Source organism: Sciurus vulgaris (genome assembly GCF_902686455.1).
Source record: "Sciurus vulgaris genome assembly, chromosome: 18".
NCBI lineage: Eukaryota > Metazoa > Chordata > Mammalia > Rodentia > Sciuridae > Sciurus > Sciurus vulgaris.
Genome location: NC_136479.1, coordinates 35,246,233 through 35,270,028, shown reverse-complemented (window position 1 = coordinate 35,270,028; position 23,796 = coordinate 35,246,233). Strand labels below are relative to the sequence as shown.

The 23,796-nt window shown below is 56.7% G+C and overlaps 1 protein-coding gene across 3 annotated transcripts; it reads left to right on the top strand.

Annotated features, from left to right (window-relative positions):
* The first annotated feature begins 5,627 nt into the window (after positions 1–5,627).
* On the top strand, positions 5,628–23,439 carry MLXIPL (MLX interacting protein like). 3 transcript variants are annotated; one of them, XM_079120734.1, is made up of 17 exons: positions 5,628–5,968; positions 10,143–10,249; positions 14,334–14,416; positions 14,603–14,692; positions 14,979–15,023; positions 15,480–15,681; positions 15,782–15,862; positions 18,891–19,060; positions 20,447–20,993; positions 21,192–21,259; positions 21,338–21,485; positions 21,630–21,745; positions 21,837–21,956; positions 22,081–22,208; positions 22,299–22,422; positions 22,939–23,068; positions 23,299–23,439. In XM_079120734.1, the coding sequence occupies exons 1-17, from the start codon at positions 5,682–5,684 to the stop codon at positions 23,415–23,417; spliced, it is 2,565 nt and encodes an 854-aa protein (XP_078976860.1). In that variant the 5' UTR covers positions 5,628–5,681; the 3' UTR covers positions 23,418–23,439. The 3 variants fall into 3 exon arrangements, with proteins under 3 accessions (XP_078976860.1, XP_078976859.1, XP_078976858.1); XM_079120733.1 differs by having other exon boundaries at positions 5,629–5,968; positions 21,335–21,485; XM_079120732.1 differs by having other exon boundaries at positions 5,629–5,968; positions 21,192–21,485.
* Positions 23,440–23,796: the final 357 nt, after the last annotated feature.

Here is a 23,796-nt window from a genome sequence, read left to right as displayed (position 1 = left end):
TTGTGTATGCATATATATCACAATTTCTTTGTCCATTAGTTGAAGGTTGGTCATCGTTTAGCTATTGTGAATTGAGCAGCTATGAACACTGATGTGGCTGCATCACTGTAGCATGCTGATTTTAAGTCCTTTGGGTATAAACCATGGAGTGGGATAGCTGGGTCAAATGGTGGGTCCATTCCAAGTTTTCTGAGGAATCTCCATACTGCTTTCCAGAGTGACTGCACCAATTTGCAGTCCCACCAGCAACACATGAGTGTGCCTTTTTCTCCACATCCTTGCCGACATTTATTGTTGCTTGTAATTCTTGATCGTTGCCATTCTGACTGGAGTGAGCCGGAATCTGAGGGTGGTTTTAATTCGCATTTCTTTAATTGCTAGAGATGTTGACCATTTTTTTCCTATATTTGTTGACCATCTGTATTTTTTCTTCTGTGAGGTGTCTGTTCAGTTCCTTTGCCCATTTGTTGCTTGGGTTGTTTGTTTTTTGGTGTCAAGTATTTTGAGTTCTTTGCATATCCTGTATCCGAGGTGCAGGTGGCACAGATTTCTCCCATTCTGCACAGCCAAAGCATTCTTTGGTGGGGCTTTCTGCAGACCCAGCCTGGTAGAAGGAGCAGGGGCACCAGTGTGAAGAGGTGGATGTCATGTTCCTGACGTTGGGGGGCCTCCCACTGGTGAGAATACCACCAAATCTCAGACTGTCAGACAGGCATATAGGACCAAGGGGCAGGCAAGGTGGGCACAGGGCTGGGCCCTGGACCCACACCAGGACAGGAGGGGAGGTGGCTCTAGCCAAGGGAAAAATCCATTAAACACCTATCATGCTACCCGCACCTCATGAAGGTCATTCAGGAAACAGATGGGTGGTTATTATGTGTTCGTGTGCCTGCGTGCTCACAAACATGATTTCTTTTCTAAAAACACTTTTAAGTCTAAATACATGTGAAGACATGTACTTGAGTATTCACAGAGAACACACCTGTGTAACTCAAATGAGATAAACAAAATGCGTGCAGCACCCCAGAAAAGCTTCGTCACCCCAAAGCTCAATGCAGCCCTACACCATAGGTGAGCCTGGCTCAGAGCTCTGTGAGCTTCAGAGCTTTACATCAATGAACTCCGCAGCCCCCTTTACTCAACATGTCATGAGCAAAATGTACCAACTGCTGCCTTTATTTCTAGACATTTGTTCTCACTGCGGTATTGATGCTCCACAGAGTGGCTGTGTGGCGACACACTTACCTGCTCCTCTGTGGACAAGTACCTGGGGTTTTTGCAACATGGGGCTAACGGGAACCAGTGTTGCCGTGGGCTTGCCGGCGCATGCCTGTAATCCCAGCTTCTAGGGAGGCTGAGGCAGAAGGATCACAAGTTTGAGGCCAGCCTGGGTGATTTAGCAAGACCTTGTCTCAAAATAAAATAAAAAAGAACTGGGATGTAGCTGAGTGGTGAAGCATCCCTGGGTTCAATCTCTAGTACAAAAAAATAAAATAAAATGAAAAGGAAGTGCTGCCTTAAATAGTCTTGCATGCGTCTTTTGGTGCACATAGGCACACATTTCTGTGGAATTGCTGGGTCATGGGTATGTGGATGTTTGTTCCTAGGAGTTATTGCCAAATACTCTTCCAAAGTGGTTGTGCCAAGTTATACAGGCTCTGGTAGTAGATGAGATTCTGCTCATGTCACATTCTTCTGAATGGCTGCAGACCACCAGTTTTGTTGTTTTTTCTTTGATACAGGGTCACACTGTGTTGCCCAGGATGGTCTAGAATCCGTGGCCGCAGGCAATCCTCCTGCCTCAGCCTCCCAAGTAGCTGGGCTTGCGCGCTACAATCTTTAATTTGGGAAGATGTGTTCTTGTGGACCAAGCTGGCACCAGATTGCCTGCATTTGGATCCTAGCTGCCCTCTTAATATGTGACCTTCCTGGCAGGGGGTGTTGCTCAGTGGTAGAGCGCTCGCCTGTCCAAGGCCCTGGGTTTGATCCCTGAGCCGAGAAGCAAAACAAAGCATGTGCCCTTCAATGAGGCCTGATTCCATATTTACAAAATGGGCTAAAATCATGAGGTGTGCCAGCAGAGGTGGCTCACGCTGCCTGCAATCCCAGCTACTCAGAAGCCGAGGCAGGAGGATCACAAGTTCAAGGTCAGACTGGGCCACTTAGCAAGACCCTGTCTGAAAGTAAAAAAATAAGAAGGGTGGGGGTGTAGCTTCATGGTAGAGCTCCGTGGGGTTCAGTCCTCAGTACCCTGCCCCCCAAAAAAGAGAGAAGAAAATCTCTTAGATAGTAAGTGCTTCATAAATGTTAGTTATTTATCACTAGTTTTCACGACAGACCTCTGGGTCACTTTACCTCTTATAGCCTGTTTCCCCTGCTGTAAAATGGTTTTGAAAATACCCACATGCACAGTTGAAAATCACGTGTAAAGGTGCTTTTTTTTTCATTGATATATAACTTTTCTCTCTCTCTCTCTCTCTTTCTTTTTTTTTTTTTTTTTTTTTTTTTTTTTTGATACTGGGGATTGAACCCAGGGACTCCTTACTGAATTACATACTCCAGCCCTTTTAAAAAGAAAAAAAATATAGTGGCACACGCCTGTAATCCCAGCAGCTCAGGAAGCTGAGGCAGGAGGATCTTGAGTTCAAAGCCAGCCTAAGTAACTTAGCAAGGTCCTAAGCAACTCACTGAGACCCTGTCTCTAAATAAGATACCAAAAGGGCTGGGGATGTGGTTCAGTGGTTAAGTGCCCCAGGTTCAGTCTTCGATACAAAGAGAGAGAGAAAGGAAAAGAGAGAGAGAGAGAAGAAAATAATTTAAAATTTTGAGACAGAGTCTTGTTAAGTTGCCAAGGCTGGCCTCAAAGTTGTGATCCTCCTTCTTTAGCCTCCTGAGTTGCTGGGATTACAGGTGTGGACCACCACACCCAGCTGAGATATAATTTACAAAATACAAAATTCACCCACTTTACTGGTTCTTAGTATATTCAGAGTTGTGCAATCACCAGCACTGTCTGACTGCGGAACATTTTTGTCAGTCCAGAAAGAAACCCCACGCCCATTAGCAGTCAGCCCCCACTCCCCCACCCCCAACTCTTGACCAAGCTAACTTGCTTTCTATTTCTATGGATATTGAAAGTGCCAAATCATTGCTTTTCTAAAGTCTTTTACTTTTGCAAGAAGAAAAATTAAATACCCCAACATCACTGCTTGTCTCTAAAGCAAAGTCAAGTTGTTGGTCAATTTATGCACTTGGACACCCCCCCCCAAAAAAAATGTGTTTAGACATGATTCCCAAAAATATGTGTATTGGACACACAAAAAAATGCACTTAATATGTTTTCCTCTGTGTGTGTGTATGTGTGTGTGTGAACAGATAGAGAAGATGGATGAGTAGACAGACGAAAGGATGGGAGGGATAGAAGTGGGTCAGGCGCAGTGACACATGCCTGTAATCCAGCAGGAGCCAGGACTGCCAGTTTAAGGCCAGGCTGACAATTTAGCCAGACCCTGTATTAAAAAAAAAAAAAAAAAAAAAAAACAAAAACAAAAAAACAACAACAACAACTAATAAATTAATAAAAAGGGCTGGGGATGTAGCTCAGGGATAAAGCATCCCTGGATTCAATCCCCCATACTGAGAAAAAAAGAGAGAAAGAGAATGATAGGCTGGGCGCGGGCACGCATGCCTGTAATCCCAGCAGCTCAGGAGGTTGAGGCAGGAGGATAGGGAGTTCAAAGCCAGCCTCAGCAACTTAGTGAGACTCTGTCTCAAAAAAGGGTGGGGATGTTGCTCAGTGGTTAAGCACCCCTAGGTTCAATCCCAGTACCCCCTGAAAAGAGGGAAGGGTAGATGGACAGATGGATGCGGTTGCAGACAGATGCAACTCATTCATTCAACAAATACTCATGTGCACATTTGCACTTGGGAAAATGGGCTACAGAGAGGAGTAAGACGTGATTCTTGCCTCCAGGAAATTTGCCATCTAGTGGGTAAAAGAGACCTGTGCACCCCTCGCTGTGAATGGAGAGCAGGAAATTAGACTTGGATTGACCAGCACAGGGTTGGGGGGACCTCAGTTTTAACCTGGAGAACTCGAGGAAGTGGTGGGAGGTAGTACTTCAAGGATGTGTCCCGATGACCAAGGCAGTGTGGGGAGGAATCCTGAGGGGCAGGGTGGGGAGGCAGGGAGGACATGGCCTCAAGCAGGTCTCCTGGGAACAGCCTGGTCTTCACGCCCCAGTCAGGGCTTGTCCTGCACCTTCATGGACAGTGAACCAGAATTGTTTGTCTGAGAGGCAATGGGCGATAGGGGACAAATGGGAAAGGCAGTGACAGGAGAGCCAGGCTAGTTGTGCCACCATCTGGGCAGGACCTCTCTAAACCAACCGTGTCATGTCGCCATGGGAGAGATCCGAATTTGTGGATGTTCTCCCAGTTACTGTATACTATGGTATTGTTCTGTTTTGAATTTCATAGGCAGAATGTGTCTTTTTAGTATGAGGCCTCCAAAAGTGTCATCAGGTTCTGCAAAGGGTGGACACTGAAGTGCAGATGGCTCTTGATTGGCAGTTAATGACTGAAGAAGGGGAGGGAGTTGGGTGAGGGAGGGAATTCACCCACAGTCCTTCCACTGCGCTCAAACCCCGCTCAGGGGAAAGTTTCTGAAACTGAAGGAGATAATCCTGAGGTTTACTGCTGGGACAGGAGGCCAGGGGAGCATGCTGAGGGGGAGCCGGGGACACTGATAGCAAAGACTTTGAACTTTGAAGCAAGGGTAAAGTTGCCAGATTCTGAGAAATGATTGAATTCAGTGTCCCCATTTTACAGGTAGAGTGACAGATCACCAGGAAGACAGAGATTTGTCCATGGTCATTCATGGAATTAATGGCAGAGCAAGGATCATTTTGGGTCTCTGCTAAAGCCAGGACCCCTGAGTTAGGAGCCCCAAGGGAAAGGAGAAGGAGGCCCTGCTCCCTACCCCCACCCTCATGCTTCAGTAAGGTGACAGGTGTGAATGTTCCAACCTGTTTCTATCCTCAGAAGCAAGAACAAAAGCTGGTCCCCAGAGTCAGTGAGAGGAGGGGACGCTTCTGAGCGGGGTGCCTGCCTGAGGGATGTCCAGGGGACCTGGCCAAGGTTCCCTTGAGGCACCACTGGCAATGTCCTGCTGAGCCTCTCAAGGATTCACAACCAGGGAACCCCGGTGTAGGGTAATCATGGATGTGGGCGCTTCCAGTTGTCTGGAAAACCGAGAGGGGTCTAGAGCCAAGAGATTGGGGAGAGCCGGTAGACAGTAGCTAGGTGAGGGGAGAGACCCCCAGGAAGCATGAAACCAGGCACCCAGGCGCTTTTAGATTCAGGTAGACTCTTCTTGAGAACCCTTTTGGGCGAAGGAGGGGCGATTCCATGAGGACTCCAAGTGGTCACAGCAGAGGGGACGCAACCAGGAGAGGTTGGGGCAGACCTGGCAAACGCGTGGGGATCCCCGGGCTCACACCTGAAATATTGATTATGCTAATTCAAGCCCCGCCTCGTCCCCTCCGCTCCCCGGGGCCGCGGAGGCTCCGCCCACTCAACATCCTATTGTGGAGAGGAGGCGTGGCTATGTTAATAAGGCCGAGTTGGCCACTTTGCGCGCTCAAGTGGCTCCGAGGAGCGCTGGCGAGGCGGCAGCGGCCATGGCGCTGGCAGGTCTGACCACAGGCTTGCAGGTCCCGCGGGTCGACCCCAGCGCGGACTCGGACTCGGACACGGACTCAGAGGACCCGAGTCCCCGGCGCAGCGCGGGCGGTCTGCTCCGCTCGCAGGTCATCCACAGCGGGCACTTCATGGTGTCGTCGCCGCACAGCGACTCGCTGACCCGGCGGCGCGACCAAGAGGGGCCGGTTGGGCTTGCCGACTTCGGGCCGCGCAGCATCGACCCCACACTCACCCGCCTCTTCGAGTGCTTGAGCCTGGCCTACAGGTGAGGGCGGCTCCGGAGCCCGACGGCCTGGGCTCGGGGCGGCGGGACCGCGTGCTGGGGCCCCGGACTCCCCACGCGAGCCTAATCCCCAGCTGCACCCGGAGCCTCCGGCCACAGCCTGGGCTTCCCAACCCTGAGCGTCCTCAGACCCCGACCCCCTCACAGGCTTACACCGACCTGTGCACTCCGTACCACCGTCACCTCCTCCCCCGGGGCGCGGACCGCTAGCCCTCCACCTCTCCTCCGTAGGCCCCCATCAGGCCTCTCTCCCAGGTCCCGGGCCTTCCACCCGCAAAGAAATGCCAGTCGTCCCTCGCGCCCCCAGGACCCGAGGCCGTCCCGGCTCATCCCCACCGCGCCACTCCCGGGCCATTCCACCCGACCCACGGTGGCCCTGGACCCCCTTCCCCAGCAGCCCCGACCAAGTCCCGCTCTGTTCCTGCACTGGCACCCCCAGTGCCCGTGGTCGTCCCAATTCTTAGGCACTAAAACTGAACCAGTCTCTCATCCGCCTTCCCCCCGTGACCGGGACACCCATCCTCGACCTGCTAGGTCAAGGGTGGAGGGAGGAGGGCGCCGGGACAAGCTGAGAGGCTACGCTCGCAAAGGTTCTCCGCTGAGGCCCGGCAGGGGGTGCTGCAGGCCGTAGGGGCTGGCGCGGGGGAGGCCTGGGCTCCGCGACCCGGGTGGCCGAGGAAGCCGAGCGCCTAAAGCAGTCTGGGATCCCTACTCAGCGCGTCGCAGAGTGCTCAGGCCGCACCCGGTTCCCTCTCCACACCCGTATCCCAGAGGAGGGCGCGAACCGGGGTCCTGGCCCAGTGCCCTGGAGCAAAGTTCCCTGCACCGGAGGGGCCAGGATAAATTATCAACCGAAAACAGTAGAGGAGAAAGGGGGATAGGCCGGCCTTGATCTTTTCTCTGTGCAAATATTCCTCTTCCTCCGCGCGCCTCCTCCCCTTTGGAGAAGCGCTGGCTCCAGACCCGTACCTGCCTCCCCACAGGGAGCTGGACTGGGGTGCGGGCTGCCAAGGAGCTTTGCCTACCCGGTGACCACCAGCCGAGCGACCCCATTGGCTGGAGGCAAAGTAACCTTGGCCCACAAGTTCTGGCCTCAGGCCCAGGTCATGTTGCAACCTGATCATCCAGGGCGCCAGACCGATGTGGAAAGTTCAAATTCCCGTCCCTTTCTGCCCTCCCCCATTTGGACATCACGAGACTGCCTGGGACCAAGCATCTAAGGTCCTAGGACACAAGTTGCGACCCCTCCTTCCTAAACTCCCCCAAGGGTCTCTATTTCCCACCCCTTACACAACACACAGCTCCACTTGAGCTGGCTAACCTCCGCCCCTCATCCCAGACTATGGGTGGCTGAAAGGGGAGTTTGATAAAGTGAAGGACAGAGTACACCCCGAGAATTGCCTCCCTAAGAGTCTGGCTGATATATATAACCCCAGTTGGGGGTGGTGGGGTGAAGAGAGCTTCTGGGTTTTTTCCCCCCAAATGCCAGGAATGTTAAATATCCCTGTCTGGTCCTGGGCGGGGCCTAAGTACTGGGATGGGAGTGGTTCAGAAGGAGGAGACTTCCGGTTTCCCCTATTTGGTATAGGATAAAAATTCGGGCTCTGACTGGGACAGTGTTTTAGCTCTTGAAGACCTCCAGTCATAGCAGTGTCCTGGAGGAGCTAGAATTGCAGAAGCAGCTGGCAAAGTGGCCGCACCTGTAATCCCAGCAGCTGGGGAGGCTGAGGCAGGAGGATCTCCAGTTCAAAGCCAGCCTCAGCAAAAGAGAGGCACTAAGCAACTCAGGGAGACCCTGTCTTTAAATAAAATACAAAATAGGGCTAGGGATGTGGCTCAGTGGTCAAGTGCCCCTTAGTTCAATCCCTGGTATACCCCCAACAAAAAATTGCAGAAACAGAGTGTCACCGGGGAGCAACTGGATAGGAAGGGACCAGCCAGCCAGGGAAAACTGGTCAACTTGAGAAGAACAGCCTGCCGCCTTTCACCCTCCTCGGGGCAGTGTGGGCAGGGGAGGACCTTGCTAGTAGCCTGTGTTCCCTGGTTTTGTGGGTGGAAGTGTGAGGGAGGCAGGTCGTGGAGGCTCTAAGAAAGCACTTGTTCATGGTCAGAGCTAGGGAAAGTGGCCTCTGGAAGGTGGGGGAGCAAGCAGGACCCTGTTGGGGTACTTTCAAGTGTCAGGGGGTGAGGGGCTGAACTGAGTTCTACAGCTTTCCCCATCACATCCCCAAGATTCTGAGCTTCCCATTGGTCACAAGAAAAGCTCTTGAACCTTGGCCCTGGGCTTTTGCACCAGGCTGGGTCCCGCCCTCACATCCAACCAGTCAAATGCTTTCCTCCTGGCTTGGATGAAGTCTTGGTCTCAGCTCCCCCAGCCCCGCCTGGGCCACAGAGCTCAGCAGGGAGATGGAGGAGGGCAGGCACTGGGTGATCAGAGCGGCCTGGGAGGTTGCTGGGATACCCGCAAGGGTAACAAACTCAGGAGATCCCCCACCCGGGTGCCACGAAACAAGCTGGCCCACGAGGGAGCAGAGTACCCCACCCCAGCCATGTCTTCTCACTAGACAGATGGTGTTTATCTAACTGCACAACAGAGGGGGCTGGCCATCGGGCTAGGACACGGGGCTGCGTATTTGGGTAATGAGGCCTATTGTACCCTGGGTTGGCAGTCCCCTCCCCACAGCAACCATTGCCACCCCAAAGCAAACACAGGAGCTTGGAGACCGGAGAGGAGAAGGGGGCCCAATGATCTGTGCACCCAAGGTGCCATGGAGAGAGGAGGACGGAGGGGCCCTGGAGAGAGCAGACCTGGCTTTCTGCAAGGCTCAGCCTTGGGGTCTCCGCATCTGAGCAAGGATTGCAGAAGGTGGGCCAGAGGGACTAGTATGCAAACCTGGCCTGTGGATCCCGGGGAGGTCTAGGGAACCCTGCAGGGTTTGGTGACCCAGAGCACCTTGACCTCCTGGGTCAGCTTGCTGCTGGTGATAGACTTGGCCTGTGCCTGGCAGGATGAGTCAAACGTCACCTGCACAGAGCCTCTTCACCCTGCAGATTTGGTGGGCCACTAGTATTAAGGTCAGGGTCAGAATGCTACCTCTCCCCTACCTCCTTTGGGGCCCTCATGGCCCTCAGAAGGACACACCTTCCAGCTCAGTACAGACTGCTGGCCTGGCTCAGAGAAGGCAGCCCCTGGCTACCACTGGGCAGGAGTCTTCCTCTCCATCCTGGCAACTGTCCCCACCCACTGGGCCTCTCCTGTCCAAAGGGACCAGTGAGGCCAAGAAAGTCTCTGCTATGTGACTGTAGGCATTCCCTTTTCCTTTCCTGTCCCTCAGGAAGGTCATTTCTTACTCTCTTTAAATAAGAAATGGGCTGGGCACAGTAGCACCACCTGTAATCCCAGCAGCTGAGGCAGGAAGGTCACAAGTTCAAAGCCAGCCTCAGCAACTTAGTGAGACCCGCCTCTAAATAAATAATTAAAAGGACTAGGGCTTCATGACCAAGCATCCCTGGGTTCAATCCCCAGTACAAAAAAAAAAAAAAAAAAAAAGAAAGAAAGAAAGAAAGAAAGAAAGAAAGAAAGAAAGAAAGAGAGAAAAAAGAAATGGGTCAGGCACAGTGGCTCATGCCTGTTGTCCCAGGTACTCAGGAGGCTGAGGCAGGAGGATCTTAAGTTTGAGGCCAGGCTCTGCAACTTAGAGAGACTCTGTCTGAAAATAAAAAAATAAAAGGACGGGGGGGTGTGGCTTAGTGGCAGAGCACTTGCCTAGCATATGCAAGGTCCTGGGCTTGATTCCCAGTACTACAAAAAAGAAAAGAGAAAGAAGAAAGAGGAAAAGAATCTGAGCACCTTCCTAGCTGGCCACAGGACAGGTGCCTGTGTAGCCACACAGGAGGACACACTCGTTCTTATCACCCTGTTGATAAGCAAGGGTCAGCCAGGATGACAGGCAGGTCTCTGCAGAGAACACGGCATAGGGCCTGGGAAGGCATCTTGAAGGTCTGCCTCTAGGAATTTCAGGCAGGTTAAATGTGGGGCCAAGAGAGCCAACCATACATGCCTCGTGCATGGGAAGAAGGTGGAACCAGTTCCTGCAGGAGCCCCCCATCTTTCCCTGTCCCCACCCCACACTGACCCATCCTCTCCCTGTGACAGTGGCAAGCTGGTGTCTCCCAAGTGGAAGAATTTCAAAGGCCTCAAGTTGCTCTGCCGGGACAAGATCCGCCTCAACAACGCCATCTGGAGAGCCTGGTATATCCAGTGTGAGTGGGCACCGCAGGCCTCCCCCGGCCCGAGGGGCCTGTCCCCAGCCAGTGGGCTCCACAGGAGAAGCCCCAGGGGGCCCTCAGAGCCAGCTCTGGCAGGCGTTTGAGGGCGATCCCCCTAGCCGGGATGCTCTGACCCCCAGAGGGTGCTGGGGAATGTGAAACCAGGCCCCTTGGAAGCACTAAAGTAGGCTGAGGTTGTAGGTCAAGTTCAAGGCTCATTCTGGATCCCACTAGTGCAGTCGGGTGCCTTGGATGCCAGGTAAAGAAGGATATTAAACATCCTCTGGGCCAACTGCGTCACTTTACAAATGGAGAAGCTGAGGAAGGAAGGTCTTGCAGGGGTCTCCACCAATCTGTCACTCAAGTCCTTACTGAATACCCAGCAGGTGCCCACCTTGGAGATTGTGTAGCTGGGGTGCAGAGAAGCTGGATGGGGTAGTGGAAGGGACCCTGGTCTTACAGTTCCCACCCTGTCTCTGCTTCTTGCTGGCCATGCAATTTCAGGCAAGTGGCTTAACCTCTCTGAACCTGTTTCTTTATAAAATAAGAGCACCAGCCCCACACAGTTGGCGTGGAGACAACAGCTGTGAAGGTGCCTGGAACTAAGTTGGTGTTCGATGAAGTGGATACCTGCAGAGGTCACATTGATCCATTCAGGGACAGTCCCTGTGCAGCAGGGCAGTATAGGCTGAGAGGGTTGGGTCCGTCTGCCATGTGTTAGGACCTAGTCCAGCTCAGTTAGGTCCGGCTGCAAGATCAAAGGCAGCTCTGAGCTGGGAACACAGCCCAGGAGGGACGCGCTGGTCCTCTGTGCGCTGGCTCCCATGGATCCCATCCAAGCAGAGGGAGCGTCGCTTTCTGGTTTCTCTTCCTCTGTGTGCCTTTTCATAAAGCCTCTTACTTTCTAGCAACTCTGGGTGACAGGTATGATGACACTCATTTTTGTGGAGGCACAACCGAGGCTCAGAAAGGCAAGTTCAGGTTCACGCAGCCGCCCCCACTGTCCTCCACATCTGGCTTCCAGTCCTCTTCTGAGAACAGGCTGGTCACCCAGCAGGGGAGCAGCTGGGCTTTTCAGGGAAGCGGGAGAGCCAGGCCTTTTGGATATTTTCTCCACCCACGTCTCTGCCATTTCTGAGACCTTGCATGACAGGTCCTGGCAAACCAAGAAGCTGATAAGCCAAGGGGAGTCAGTGATTCCTCACCTGAGGTCCCCCTTACTCCCAAAGCTGAATGGGCACAAACTCTTTACTCTGCAGAAGTTTCTGATGACAACTGAGGCATGATGACCCCCTATCCCCTGGGGCCTCACCCAGGCAGACCCTGGTCTCCAGCTATTGCACAAGTTGCCCGAAGGACCCTAGGTTCTGCGTGGGACAGAGCTGGGTTTGAACTGAGTGCTAGCTGGCCCTGACTGTGTGTGGCCACAGGGAAATCTCCACCCTTCCAGAGCCAAAACTTGCTCATCTGAAAAATGGGCCATGACAGGTCCCACATGCTAGGTTTGCTGTGCATTTCAGTGAGACCATCTGTATTTTAGCACGGAGCCTGGACTCAGAGGGGCTCCCTAGGTATAGGTGGCTGGGTTTGATCACCGTTATTGGCTCATAGTGGCAATGTGTGGCAGGCTTATAACAGATGTCAGTTACCCCCTCCTCCCACAAAGCCAAAGGTTTGAAGGTGAACGACAGAGAGATAGAGGGCTGCCTGGCTCCCTGACCTAGCATCTCACCTTAGACCCCCCTTGCAGCAGCCTCCTACCTGCAAGACCCTTCCTTTCTGCCCAGCCATGCACTCTCCCACACTCGAACATCCTCTTGGTTTCCTCCGCTCCCAGGGCACTTTGCGCCTCCCCTGGGGCGAGAGGACTTTCCACTGGCACTATCTGCACGTGTTTGTTTACTTTCCTTATCTCTCTGTGGAGCTGAGTGCGCCCTGATTCAACCATGTATCCCTGTCCCAGCATCTGTCCCAGCAAGGGTGCAAAGGGTCAGGCTCCTGGATGGCCCAGCGAACTTACTAGTGTCAAACAAAGCCTTCCCCAGCCCCAGGAAGCCCCATCCTGACAGCTCTTCTGTCCAGAGCACAGGGTCCCCAGGCTGGGCAGGAGAAAGCCAGGCTGGGCCCTCTCAACCCTGATTCTCTGGGAGCCCTACATATACTTAACCTTTCCCGGTGGTCCTGTCCTCATCTGGGAAGTCAGGGGACAGATACTTTTTGAAGCCTTCCCTGCTCTAAGCCACTGGGAGTCTGCACACCCAAGGTCCCTTTGTTTCCTGTCCACGCTAGGCTCAGGAGCCAGGACCAAGTCCCTCCTCCAATGAGCGGCCACTATGCAGAATGTCCCTTAGGGCAGGACTTTGTAAATGATGCTGAAAGTCCTAATAAATGTCATGTTCCAGATCCCCCACCTCTGTGTCCACGTTTGTCCCAGAGAAAACTGGCTGAGGCAGGATAGGTCCTGATGGACTGGACACTCTTGAAGAGCTGGTGATTGTCCTCTTTGTAAGGGTCGCTCTTGTTTTGTTTTGTAGTGCTGGGGGTGGACTCAAGGCAGGCCAGGCAAGCGCTCTACCGCTGAGCTACACCCCAGCCCAATTCCCTCTGATAAAGGCGGGCTGTGTCCACACTGTCCCAGGGGAGGCAAATCTGCAGAGAATTGACAGGCAGGGTAGAGCCTGGGAAGACATGGCCATGGGGCTTGGAGGAAAGAGGGACTGTCTGATGGGTGGGCAGAGGAGGGAAGGGCATTCCTGGCAGAATAAGACCAGAGGGTAGGCTGTGTGCCTCCCAGGCAGGGCCTGTGCAGGAGCTGGGAAGGGCGGAAGCAGGTGGCAGCAGATCATGGAGGAACTTGGAAGCCAAGCTGAGGAGTGTGGTCCTCATCCTGGAGGCTGTAGGGAGCAGAGCCTCCGTGGCAACAGACTGATGGGCTGCAGAGTGTGAGGCCCGCAGTCGGGGAAGTGACACAGAAAGAGAGAGAGAGAGAGAGAGAGAGAGAGAGAGAGAGGGGGGGGGGGGGCGAGGCGGGAGGGATGATGGAAAAAATGTCACAGGTCCTGTGGAACCAAGATGAGTTAGACTGTGAATGCTGGGAGTTGCTGGGGTACTTTTGTGGCAAGTTTGGGGACATCATGAGAGGGTCCCTAGGCAGCTGGGATATGGAGCTGAAGCTGGAAAGGGGCAATGAGAGAGACTGGGGTGGCCCTGCAGAGGAGCCAGTGCACAGAGGTGAGTGACAGGAGACCAGAGGGGGTGGCTCCTGGAGGAGGTGGGCGGGGCACACTGAGGTCTGGGGGATGGGTCTGCCAGTGTGGCAGGTAGGGCAGGAGGTGTGAGGTTGAAGGACAGTGACAACAGAGCTTGGGAGCAAAGCAAAGGGTGCAAAGACATAGCTCGTTAGCTGGGGGTAGCAAAGGGAACCAGAAGGTTTGGGGATAAAGAAGGGCCTATAATCCCTGAGGAAGTCGAGGCAGGACGGTTTCGAGTTCAAAGCCAGCCTCAGCAACTTAGCGAGGCTCTAAGCAACTCATGGAGACCATGTTTTTTAATAAAACATAGAAAAAGGGCTGGGGATGTGGCTCAGTGTTTGAGCACCCCTGGGTTCAATCCTTGGTACTCCCCCCCCGCAAAAAAAAAAAAAAAGGAAGGGCCTGGGATGTGCTTATGAGCAGAGGGAAGGGGTCTGGGGAGAGGTCAGTATTGGAGAAAGGAGAGGAGGTTGCTGGACTAGGGCTCAGGTGGGTGGCAGGTGGAAAGCGGACCAGAGCTGGTTTCAGAGGTGGAGTGTGCACACCAAGGAGCCCAAGACATGGGACCCTGCCTGTGGTGACTTGTGGTCTCACAATCCACGCAGCAAACCTTGCCTGCCTCCCTACCAAGCTCCCAAAGAAGACAGTGAAGATCCCAGAGGACCAGAGCAAGCAGGAGGGCTTCCTGGAGGCAGCACTTAATCCAAGTGTCAAAGTTCAGGCAGGGTTTCACAGGGTGTCACTTGAGTCCCAGTCGTCCCCCCACCCTGCCCCCAGGGTGAGGGATGAGGGAGCTTGGTGCCCCTGACCTGGTCCCCTTCTCTCAGATGTGGAGCGGCGGAAGAGCCCCGTGTGTGGCTTCGTGACACCCCTGCAGGGGCCTGAGGCTGACGAGCACCGGAAACCCGAGGTAGCTGAGGCTGCTGCCCCCCCCCACTCACCTACCCACCGAGGGCGCCGTCCCACCCCCACCCCGGCTTCCCGCAGGGTGGGAACATCTGGCCTGGCCGAGATTTGGATGAGGAGTGGGAACTTGGGGGCAGGGTGGTGTTGTCATCCTTCCCACTGAGCCCTGTCCCCTGACCCTCCTCCCCAGGCTGTCGTCCTGGAGGGGAATTACTGGAAGCGGCGCATCGAGGTGGTGATGCGCGAGTACCACAAGTGGCGCATCTACTACAAGAAGCGGGTCAGTGGGGACGCAGGGGAGGCCTCAGGACCTTCCCCTGCAGTTGCTGGCTGCAGCCCCTTGGAGCGCCCTGGAGGGGCTCCCGGACCCCTGCTCCCTTCATTAAGACCCGAGCTGACAGCGCCACCGTGTGGCCAAGAGTCTCCTCGCAGACTGCCTCCCTCCCTGGGTGGCTGCGGGCCGGGGGAGCCCCTGAGAGAAAAGAGGGATCCCATTAATGGGGTCGGGGAAGGAGGACCAAGGGGAGGAGGCAAGGGATCCAGCGTCCAACTCTGTGTCCCTGCAGCTCCGAAAGTCCAGCAGAGAAGGGGATCTCTTGGCCCCCAAGCAGGTGGGTGCTCGGAAGTCCAGTGGGGAAAGGGATCTCCGGGCTGCAGCCCAGCCTGGGAGACGGCTTCCACCCAGCTATCCAGGGCGGTGCTGGGGGTGAGGCAGGTGCGAGCGGCCATCCTCTGGGTGATTGGTGCACCTTCTTTCCTTGGGAGGACATAGTAGTGGGAAGACCCCCGGCCACTAAGCATGGCGGGAGGCCTGGCAGAGCCCAGGGCCCAAGAACCCAGGGTCCAGATGGGAAAAAGCAGAGGGCAGGAAGGGATGCTGACCATCCTGGTCTGTCTCCTGGGGGGAGTTATTAGAGGGTGATGGGTTGACCTTGGCCTTCCAGGAGCAAACCTGGTGCCCCGGGAAGGTGAAGTGGTGTGTCTCAGAGAGGCTCTCTGCCGGGGCCTCCTCGTCCCCAAACAAGGGGTGATTTGCCGGGCGGGTCAGTGACCGCTCCTCTCGCTAGGTGGAAGGCGGGTGGCCACCGCCAGAGCGATGGTGCGAGCAGCTCTTCTCCAGCGTGGTGCCCGTGCTGCTGGGGGGTGCGGAGGAGGAGCCTGGCGGGCGGCAGCTCCTGGACCTCGACGGCTTTCTGTCCGACATCTCCGACACACTCTTCACCATGACGCAGCCCAGCCCCTCGCCCCTGCAGCTGCCCCCTGAGGACGGTGAGGGCCTGTGTCCGGGGAGGGGGCTCGGGATGGCCAAGGGAAAGGGTGCAGGTGACCCACCCCTCTGCTGCTCCTGATGTCGCCACTGCCCCTCCAGCCTACGTCGGCAATGCCGACATGATCCAGCCAGACCTGACGCCTCTGCAGCCCAGCCTCGATGACTTCATGGAGATCTCAGGTGGGACAGCCCCTCCCCCGGGTGGGGCGATAGGCATGGTCCGTGCAAGGAAAGCCTCAGGGTCACCCTGAGACTCCAGGCCAGTGTGAAGCCCCTCTGGGAGGGCGGATGGTTTGGGTCATTTCTGAAGGATCTTTCAGATCCTCCGTTGTCCAGCTTTGGGATACAGCCAGTGTGGCCCAAGATGGGTGCAGACCTGGTGGAATTCGGGACCGGGGATCAGGGCAGTAGGGACTTTGAAGCTGCAGGCTCCAGGGGCTCCGAGGAAAGCAGTGCACGCCAGACTTTCTCGAAGGATAATGGGACTTTGATTTATTTGGGTCTGTTTATATTTACATAATGCATTTTTTTTAAAGTACCTGTTAAAGAACATTTCCAACATACACAAGTAGAGAGAGTATTAGCACACCTCACGTACCTCCGGCCCTGACTTGCCAGCTCTTGGCCATGTTGCATCTGGCCACTACCCCACTTCTTCTCCCATACCATTTTAAAGAAAATCCCAGGCATCAGATCTTGCAAAGCATTTGGGAAAGTAGTTTCCTGGGCCATGAAGTTACCAATGCCCTAGTGTCTTTTTGGGTTTTTTGTTACTGGAGATTGAACCCAAGAACTGACCTACATCCCCAGCCCTTTTCATTTATTTATTTATTTTTGAGACAGCATCTTGCAAAGTTTCTTAGGGCCTTGCTAAATTGCTGAGGCTGGCCTCAAACCTGCAATCCTCTGGCCTCAACCTCCTGAATGGGATTATAGGTGTGTGCCACTGCACCTGGCCCTAATGTCCTTCTGGAGGTAGAGAGACATCTGTATAAGCCAATGTGGAAATTTTTCTCTTTTTGTTTTTACATCAGACTCTTCCTCAGGTTGTTTTCTTCACCGAGCTGTAGATCCTGCAGGCTGCTCCCCATATGCATGCATTTAGGAGCCCCCTAAAGCCATTCTCCAGGCCAGCCAAACATCAAAGCTCAGGCTGCCTCACTCAAGGCCAGGGGACAGAAGGAGGGTCCTGAGGATAGAGGCTTAATTTCAGTGACCCCCCCAAACTCCTTCCCCATGGGATCGTTGGCCTGTCACTCAAGAGGAGGAGGCCTATGGGGCGGGGATTAGTGAATGAGGAACCACCCCCACCCCTGCCCCAGCCCTGGGCTGGGTGGGGGCTGCAGGGCAGGGGCAGAAGTGTTGATGGCAGTGCCCTGGGAGCAGACCAGCCTGGGAGGGCGGCAGCCCTGTCTGGGTGCCCAAGCACCCACCACAGGTAGGAACCCAGCTGTGCCCATCAGGGCTCTGGGCGAGACTCAGACAGACTGGGGCTGGGCACCAACTTCTCTCAGTGCAGGGTAGCAGCTGAGTGGGGGCGATCGTGGGTCACGCAGAGCAGGGCTAGTGTGGCTCTCAAGCACTCTGTGCCCTGGGAGGGCAGAGAGCATGGGACGCCAGGGCTCATACTCTGATTGTCCCCAGGAGCTCTCCCTGGAAACCCAGTGAGGGCACAGTATTCTGTGGAGACAGGAGACTGGGTGAGGGCAGGGTGCAGGAGGGAGGGGCTCCAGGACAGGATGGCAGGCCAGGGAGGGGACCAGAGGCCAGGGAGGGATGGGCTGGGGAGAGGCTGGGCCTGGGAAGCGGCTTCTCTCAAGGCAGAGTGGGAACAGGCATGGGAGGCCTCTGGTAAGGGACGGCTGTGCCTCAGGGCTGCGCGGGCCTTGCCACCCTTGCCCCCTTGCCTGAGCCCAGGGGGTGGGCAGTGGCAGTAAGCAGGGAGGCTCAGCATGAGGAGGTCCTAAAGCCCTGGGCCTCACGTGGCCTAGTGATGAGGCCTGTGGTCCATGGGGAACAGGGGTGGAGGATAGTGACCATCTCCTAGTCCCATCCAGTCCCTCCATGAAAGGGAGGCAACAGACAAGAAGCCGCCTTCTAACCAGAGGCTGGGAAGACAGACGTGGGCACAGAGCAGACCTGCCCACGCTGTCTGCCACATTGGGCGAGTTCACAGGGACTCAGAGCTCAGACGGTGGACAGACACCCCGGGAGACAGGCAGCTGCTGACCCCTGGGTTCTGTGCCTTCAGGCAAAGCAGAATCCACACGCGCGCGCACGCACACACACGCGCTTGCGTACACGACACTCCTGTAGGTTCTTGGTCTGGTCTCCTGAGAGGGCGCTCCTGAGAAAAAGGCCTGGCCAGCTCTCCTGGCTGGGGACCCTGTGGGAAAGAGTGGGCATGGGGCCTGGGGTCCATCCCAGACCGGTGGGGAGCTGCCACTGTGGGGTCAGGTCTGACCAGCCCTGGCACAGACCGTAGGCCAGTCAGGGTCAGAGAAAGGTGCCCGGAAGGGAGCGGGAGGGCGGGCGGCGCCCAGGCCCGGGATGTGGTCAGGCCACAGGCAGCTGCTTCCCAAAACCAGAATAGCCAGGGCTTACACAACCCGCACCCCAAACAATCTGGCCGCCCGCCTCCCCCGAGCCCTTCTAGGCTTCTCAGCCCCCCTGCTCCTTACCCCACGCTAGGACAGTCACCCCACTGCACCTTCATCCTCCTCCTGGGCTCTGCGCTTGCAGACCCACCTGTTGGCTTTCCAAGAAACCTGACCTGTCCTGACCCACGACCTCCTGACCCTGCTCGCCCCCAGCTCACCCCTGATCCCCGCCACCCTGGGCTCCTCCCAGCCCAGAGGCTACTCTGTACCCACCCGCAACCTTTGCCCTTTGGGGCCTCTCTATGCCCGCCCTTTCCAGACCTCTAGTAGAGTGTGTAAGGGGAGCAGACAGGGGGACGGGTGGTGACGGGGCTCTCCTGGGCCACGTGTGGGGTTCCATGGGGACCCAGGGTCGCTGCTCACTCCCAGACCCCTGCCGTATCCACTCAGGCCCATCCCCGCCCCCAGTCTCTGTCTGTTTCCCCCAGAGAGACAGAAACTGTCCCGGTTTCACAACCTCCTGTGGAAGCCCCTCTCTCCCGCCAGCCCCCACCCCACCTTGGCCAGCCTGAGCCCTAATGCTGCCACCCTGTGTGTCCAAATGACAGATTTCTTCACCAACTACCGACCCCCACAGACGCCCACATCTTCAAACTTCCCAGAGCCCCCCGGCTTCAGTCCTGTGGCTGACCCTCTCTTCAGCAGTGGGATCCTTGGCCCGGAGCCACCCCCAGCCTCCTCAAGCATGACCCACCACTCAGGACACAATCGCCTGCAGGTGAGCTCCCCCCACCCCAGCTGCCATGCCCAGCTCACCTGAAAGCTGGCCCTAGCTCTGGCCCTGCCTGTGTCCAGGGCGAATCCAGGAACTTCCTAAAAGCCAGGTCTTGAGCTTGGCCAACCAAGAGAGACTCTGGGAGGGCCATGTAGCACAATGGGACTGATGTAGGTGGGGGAAGGCCCAGGGCTTTCTGGAAGAGAGCGGGGAGTTCTGAGCCTTCGTGAGCCTCAGGTTTGGACAGAAGAGACAGAGAACGCAAGCCAGGTGGGAGGAATGGCGGGGGACCAAAGCATGGAGACAGGAAGTTGGGCATCTACGTGTGGGAAACAGTGAGTCTGCCATCTTGGTTCAGAGGCTGCGCTCCTGTTTCTGGGTTAGAAGCCTTTTCCGTCCACCGTCAGACTTTCAGGCGCTATGGTAGTTGGCCATTGAGGGGTCTGTGTGCCCTGCATGAGCTCCTCTGGAAGGGCTAGGCGTCTCCATACCTCGCACTCGGCACCACTCAGTGAGTGTTTGTCCAGTGAGTGAGCAAGAGAAAGAATGAGTGTGTGGAGGGAGGGGTGTACGGGTGAGTGGACACGCAGCGTAGATGATGGGGCACGGGTGGGTGCAAACAGGTAGATGAGCGGCTGGTTGGATGGTGGCTGGCAGGTGGGTTCATAGACACTTCTTTAAAAAAATAATTTTTTCAGTTGTCGATGGACCATTATTTTATTCATTCATTTCTATGTGGTGCTGAGAATGGAACCTGGTGCCTCACACCTGCTCGGCAAGCGCTCTGCCGCTGAGCACAACCCCAGCCCCCATAGACAGACACGTGGACAGATTGATAAATGGGCTGGTGGGCGAATAATTGGCCAGTGAAAATGCAGATGGTGAGCGGATGGGTGGGTGGATTACAGGGGGCTGGCGAGTGAACAGAGGAAGTGTGGATGGCCAGGGTGTTGGCCAGGGACTCCACACCTCGGAGGCTGGTATTGAGACAGGAAGATGAACTCGCTCATAGATGAGAGCGTAAGCAGGTAAATGGAGGATGGATGGATGGATGGGTGAGTGAGTGGATGGATGGACAAACAATGGATGAGAGGGCTAGTTAGCACATGGGTTGGTGGTAGTAGATGAACAGATAAACTGTTTGGCAGATACCTGGGTAGGCAGGAAGACTGATGCTTTTGCCTAATTTGTGTATAAAAGCAGCCTATTCCTTGGGCTCATTAGATTATAATTTCCGTGTGTGTGTGTGTGTGTGTGTGTGTGTGTGTGTGTGTGTGTGTGTGTGTTTTGGAAGGCAGCGACCATTTCTCAGCCAGAGCAGGAGGCTGCCTGGGTTGCTGCAGGTAGCCCTGTCCCCTGCTCTTAGTGTCCATCTGTCTCCCCAACCAGGCTCGCAACAGCTGCCCTGGCTCCTTGGACCCCAGTGCCTTCCTGAGCTCTGACTTCCTTCATCCGGAAGACCCCAAGCCCAAGCTCCCACCCGCGCCTGCCCCTCCGCCTCTCCTCCAGTACCCTCCCCCTGCCAAAGTGCCAGGCCTGGAGCCCTGCACCTCTCCTCACTTCCCTCCCCTGGCTCCACCCCCTGCCTTGCTGCAGGAGGAGCCCCTCTTCTCTGCAAGGTTTCCCTTCCCCGCAGTCCCTCCTGCCCCGGGAGTGTCCCCACTGCCCGCTCCCGCTGCCTTCCCACCCGCCGGGCAGCCTGCCCCAGGCCCTGCCCCCGCCGCCTTCCCCTTAGACCATCTGCCCTCAGGGTACCCAGAGCCAGCCGTGGGCCCTCAGTTCGCAGTGCCTCAGGGTGTGCAGCCCAGAGGCAAGCCCCCCACCCCATCCTCCACGGGACGGAAGGCCTGCTGCCCTGCCGTGGCCTCTGCCTCTGCCAGCCCCACGGCCACCGCCAGGGCCAACAACCCCTGCCTCACGCAGCTGCTCAGGAGAGGTGAGATGGGAGGGGCAGGGCCACGGGCTGGAGGCGGGGCTTGGGGTCAACCTGGAGGCGGGGCTGGGAGGCCGGGAGGTAGTTAAAGGCTGGGCTTAACAGGGCGTGTGGGCTGTGAAAGGGGGTCTGCGGGAGGGGTCTTGAGCCATGTGGGCCTGGGCCAGCCCCGGCAGCCCTCACAGTCCCGCCTGTGCACAGCCAAGCCTGAGCAAGCCCTGGAGCCACCGCTCGCAGCCGGCGCCCTCCTCCGGACCCCAGGCTCCCCAGTAAGACCGCGGGCATCGGGAGGTGGGGGCGAGCCCAGGGACTTCGCCCCGACGCTCTGCCCTTCTCCACCCCAGCAGGAGATGGTCTCTGAGTTCCCCTGTGCCTTCTTCCCTCCAACCCTGGTCCCTACATCGCCCCGGCCACCTCCAGGCCCAGCTACGTTGACCCCTCCCAGGCCCCTGATTGTCCCTAAAGCAGAGCGGCTCTCACCCCCAGCCCCCAGCGGTAAAGAGGGTGCCGGATTGGGGGATCTCGGGATGGAGGGAGAAGGAAAAGGTCTGTGTCTCAGGCCAGGATGAGAGGGGCAAGGCAACCGCACCCTCTCCCCTGTGTGTCGGTCTGTCTGTGGGTCTGTCTGTCCTGACACAGGCAGTGAACGGCGGAGGTCAGGGGAGCTCAACTCCATACCAGCTCCGGGGGCGCTGAACGTCCGCGCCTCTCCCCCTCAACCCGTCTTAGGGCGGGGCCGCCCAGACAATAATAAGGTGGGTACCATCCCTCCACCCAAGACTGGTTAGCTACCCCCAGCCCCTCACAGGCTCCTTCCTGGGCTCACCCCGCTGTCTGCCCTCCAAGACCGAGAACCGCCGCATTACGCACATCTCTGCGGAGCAGAAGCGTCGCTTCAATATCAAGCTGGGGTTTGACACCCTGCATGGGCTTGTGAGCACCCTGAGCGCCCAACCCAGCCTCAAGGTGAGCCTCCAGCCTCAGGGGCCCTTCCTGGACCGCTCCCCCAACATGACCCGACCCCAGCGTCCTGCAGACACTCTGGCAGGACGGCCTCCAGCACCGAGGCCCACACTGGTGGCGCCCGCAGGTGAGCAAAGCCACCACGCTGCAGAAGACGGCCGAGTACATCGCCATGCTGCAGCAGGAGCGGGCGGCCATGCAGGAGGAGGCCCAGCAGCTGCGGGACGAGATCGAGGAGCTCAACGCTGCCATCAAGTAGGCAGGGGCGGGCAGGGGCAGGCAGGTGCGGGCTGAGGGGGCATGTGGCCATTGAACTCCTGGCCCCTCACCCACCTGTGCCCCCAGCCTGTGCCAGCAGCAGCTGCCTGCCACGGGGGTGCCCATCACGCACCAGCGCTTTGACCAGATGCGAGACATGTTTGATGACTACGTCCGGACCCGCACGCTGCACAACTGGAAGTTCTGGGTAGTATCCTCACCTAGACTAGCAGCCTGGAGGTAGCAGGGACAGCTGCGACCAGAGGGCTGCAGGGGCCCAGGGAAGGGGCTGTGGTTCAGGCCTCTGCCTTCAGGCCTTCGACCAGCAGGATGGCCTGGAGATGGAGCTGAAAGCGAGGCTGAGGGAGGAGGCCCTGGGCAAGAGCAGCCACAGCCCAGCCTGCAGGAAGCCTGGGGTCGGCTGTAGGAACCCAAAGTAGGAGGTGTGAGGCCTAGAGAAGATGTGGAAGCCAAGGTCTTGACTGAGCCAGGGCAGGGAGCTCAGGGATTGGGGACAGTCCAGCACAGAGCAAGGGCTGTGGAGGAACCAGGAGAGCCAGAGAGCTGGACAGCCCTTGGCAGGTTGGGAGGGGCATAGCAGGAATTCTTGGGGTCAAGGTTAGACAGTTCTGGGCCCTTCAGTCCCCTGGTGTGGGTTGACATCAAGGCTTCTGGTGAGGTGGTGGGAACATCACGTGGACAGGCCTGCTCCTTGACGCGGGCCCAGTTCAGCGTCCTCATCCGGCCTCTGTTCGAGTCCTTCAATGGGATGGTGTCCACCTCAAGCTTGCACAGCCTCCGCCAGACGTCGCTGGCCTGGCTGGACCAATACTGCTCCCTGCCTGCTCTCCGGCCAAGTGCGTGAGCCACCTGCCCACCCACAGAAGTGTGACGCCTCAGGGGAGGGGGTTACGCCCTGCTCAGACCCCAGTCCGGCCTGCCTTCAACACAGACTAGGGGTTTGGGCCCTTTCACCAAGGGTCCTCCAGCCACCAGGGTAACTGCCGGCAGAGAGGCCCTGGAACTAGCCTTTTCCCCACCCCTTGACTTTGGCCCTGGCCCAGGAAGTGTCTCCGTCTCTCCTCAGCTGTCCTGAACTCCCTCCGCCAGCTGAGTGCCTCAACCAGCATTCTGACCGATCCCAGCCGCGTGCCGGAGCAGGCCACGCGGGCAGTCACAGAGGGTACCGTCAGCAGACCGTTATAGTCCTGGCAGACCCTGCTGAGCTGGTGACAACTTTCTGGGCACTCCTCTCCTGCCCCTGATGGGCCCTTCCCTGAGGGCTGAACAGGACCCAAGTCTCACGCTTCCCAAAGAGTCCTGTCCCTGCTATGCCACTGACCAACACCACCAGATGACCCCAAGGCCTTCGCAGCTGTGACACTGGGGACCTAAGCTGCCAGCTCAGGGAGGAGGAGGAGAGTCCTCTCCCTGTTACTCCTGCCTGCTCCCCCGCAGAGCAGGGAGGCAGAAAGGAGGCTCTCCCTCTGCTCCCACATGCTGAGCCGGAGAGCAGCAGGTGGCTTTCCTTGGGTGAGGCCAGGAGAGACCAGAGCCGGGTGGCCAAAGCAGGACAGGCATCTTG

Coding starts and splice junctions, on each gene's coding strand:
- MLXIPL (XM_079120732.1), top strand. CDS start 5,682: ATGGCGCTGGCAGGTCTGACCACAGGCTTGCAGGTCCCGCGGGTCGAC. Junction 15,024..15,479: donor ATCTCTTGGCCCCCAAGCAG/GTGGGTGCTCGG, acceptor TCCTCTCGCTAG/GTGGAAGGCGGGTGGCCACC. Junction 22,209..22,298: donor GAGCTCAACGCTGCCATCAA/GTAGGCAGGGGC, acceptor CTGTGCCCCCAG/CCTGTGCCAGCAGCAGCTGC.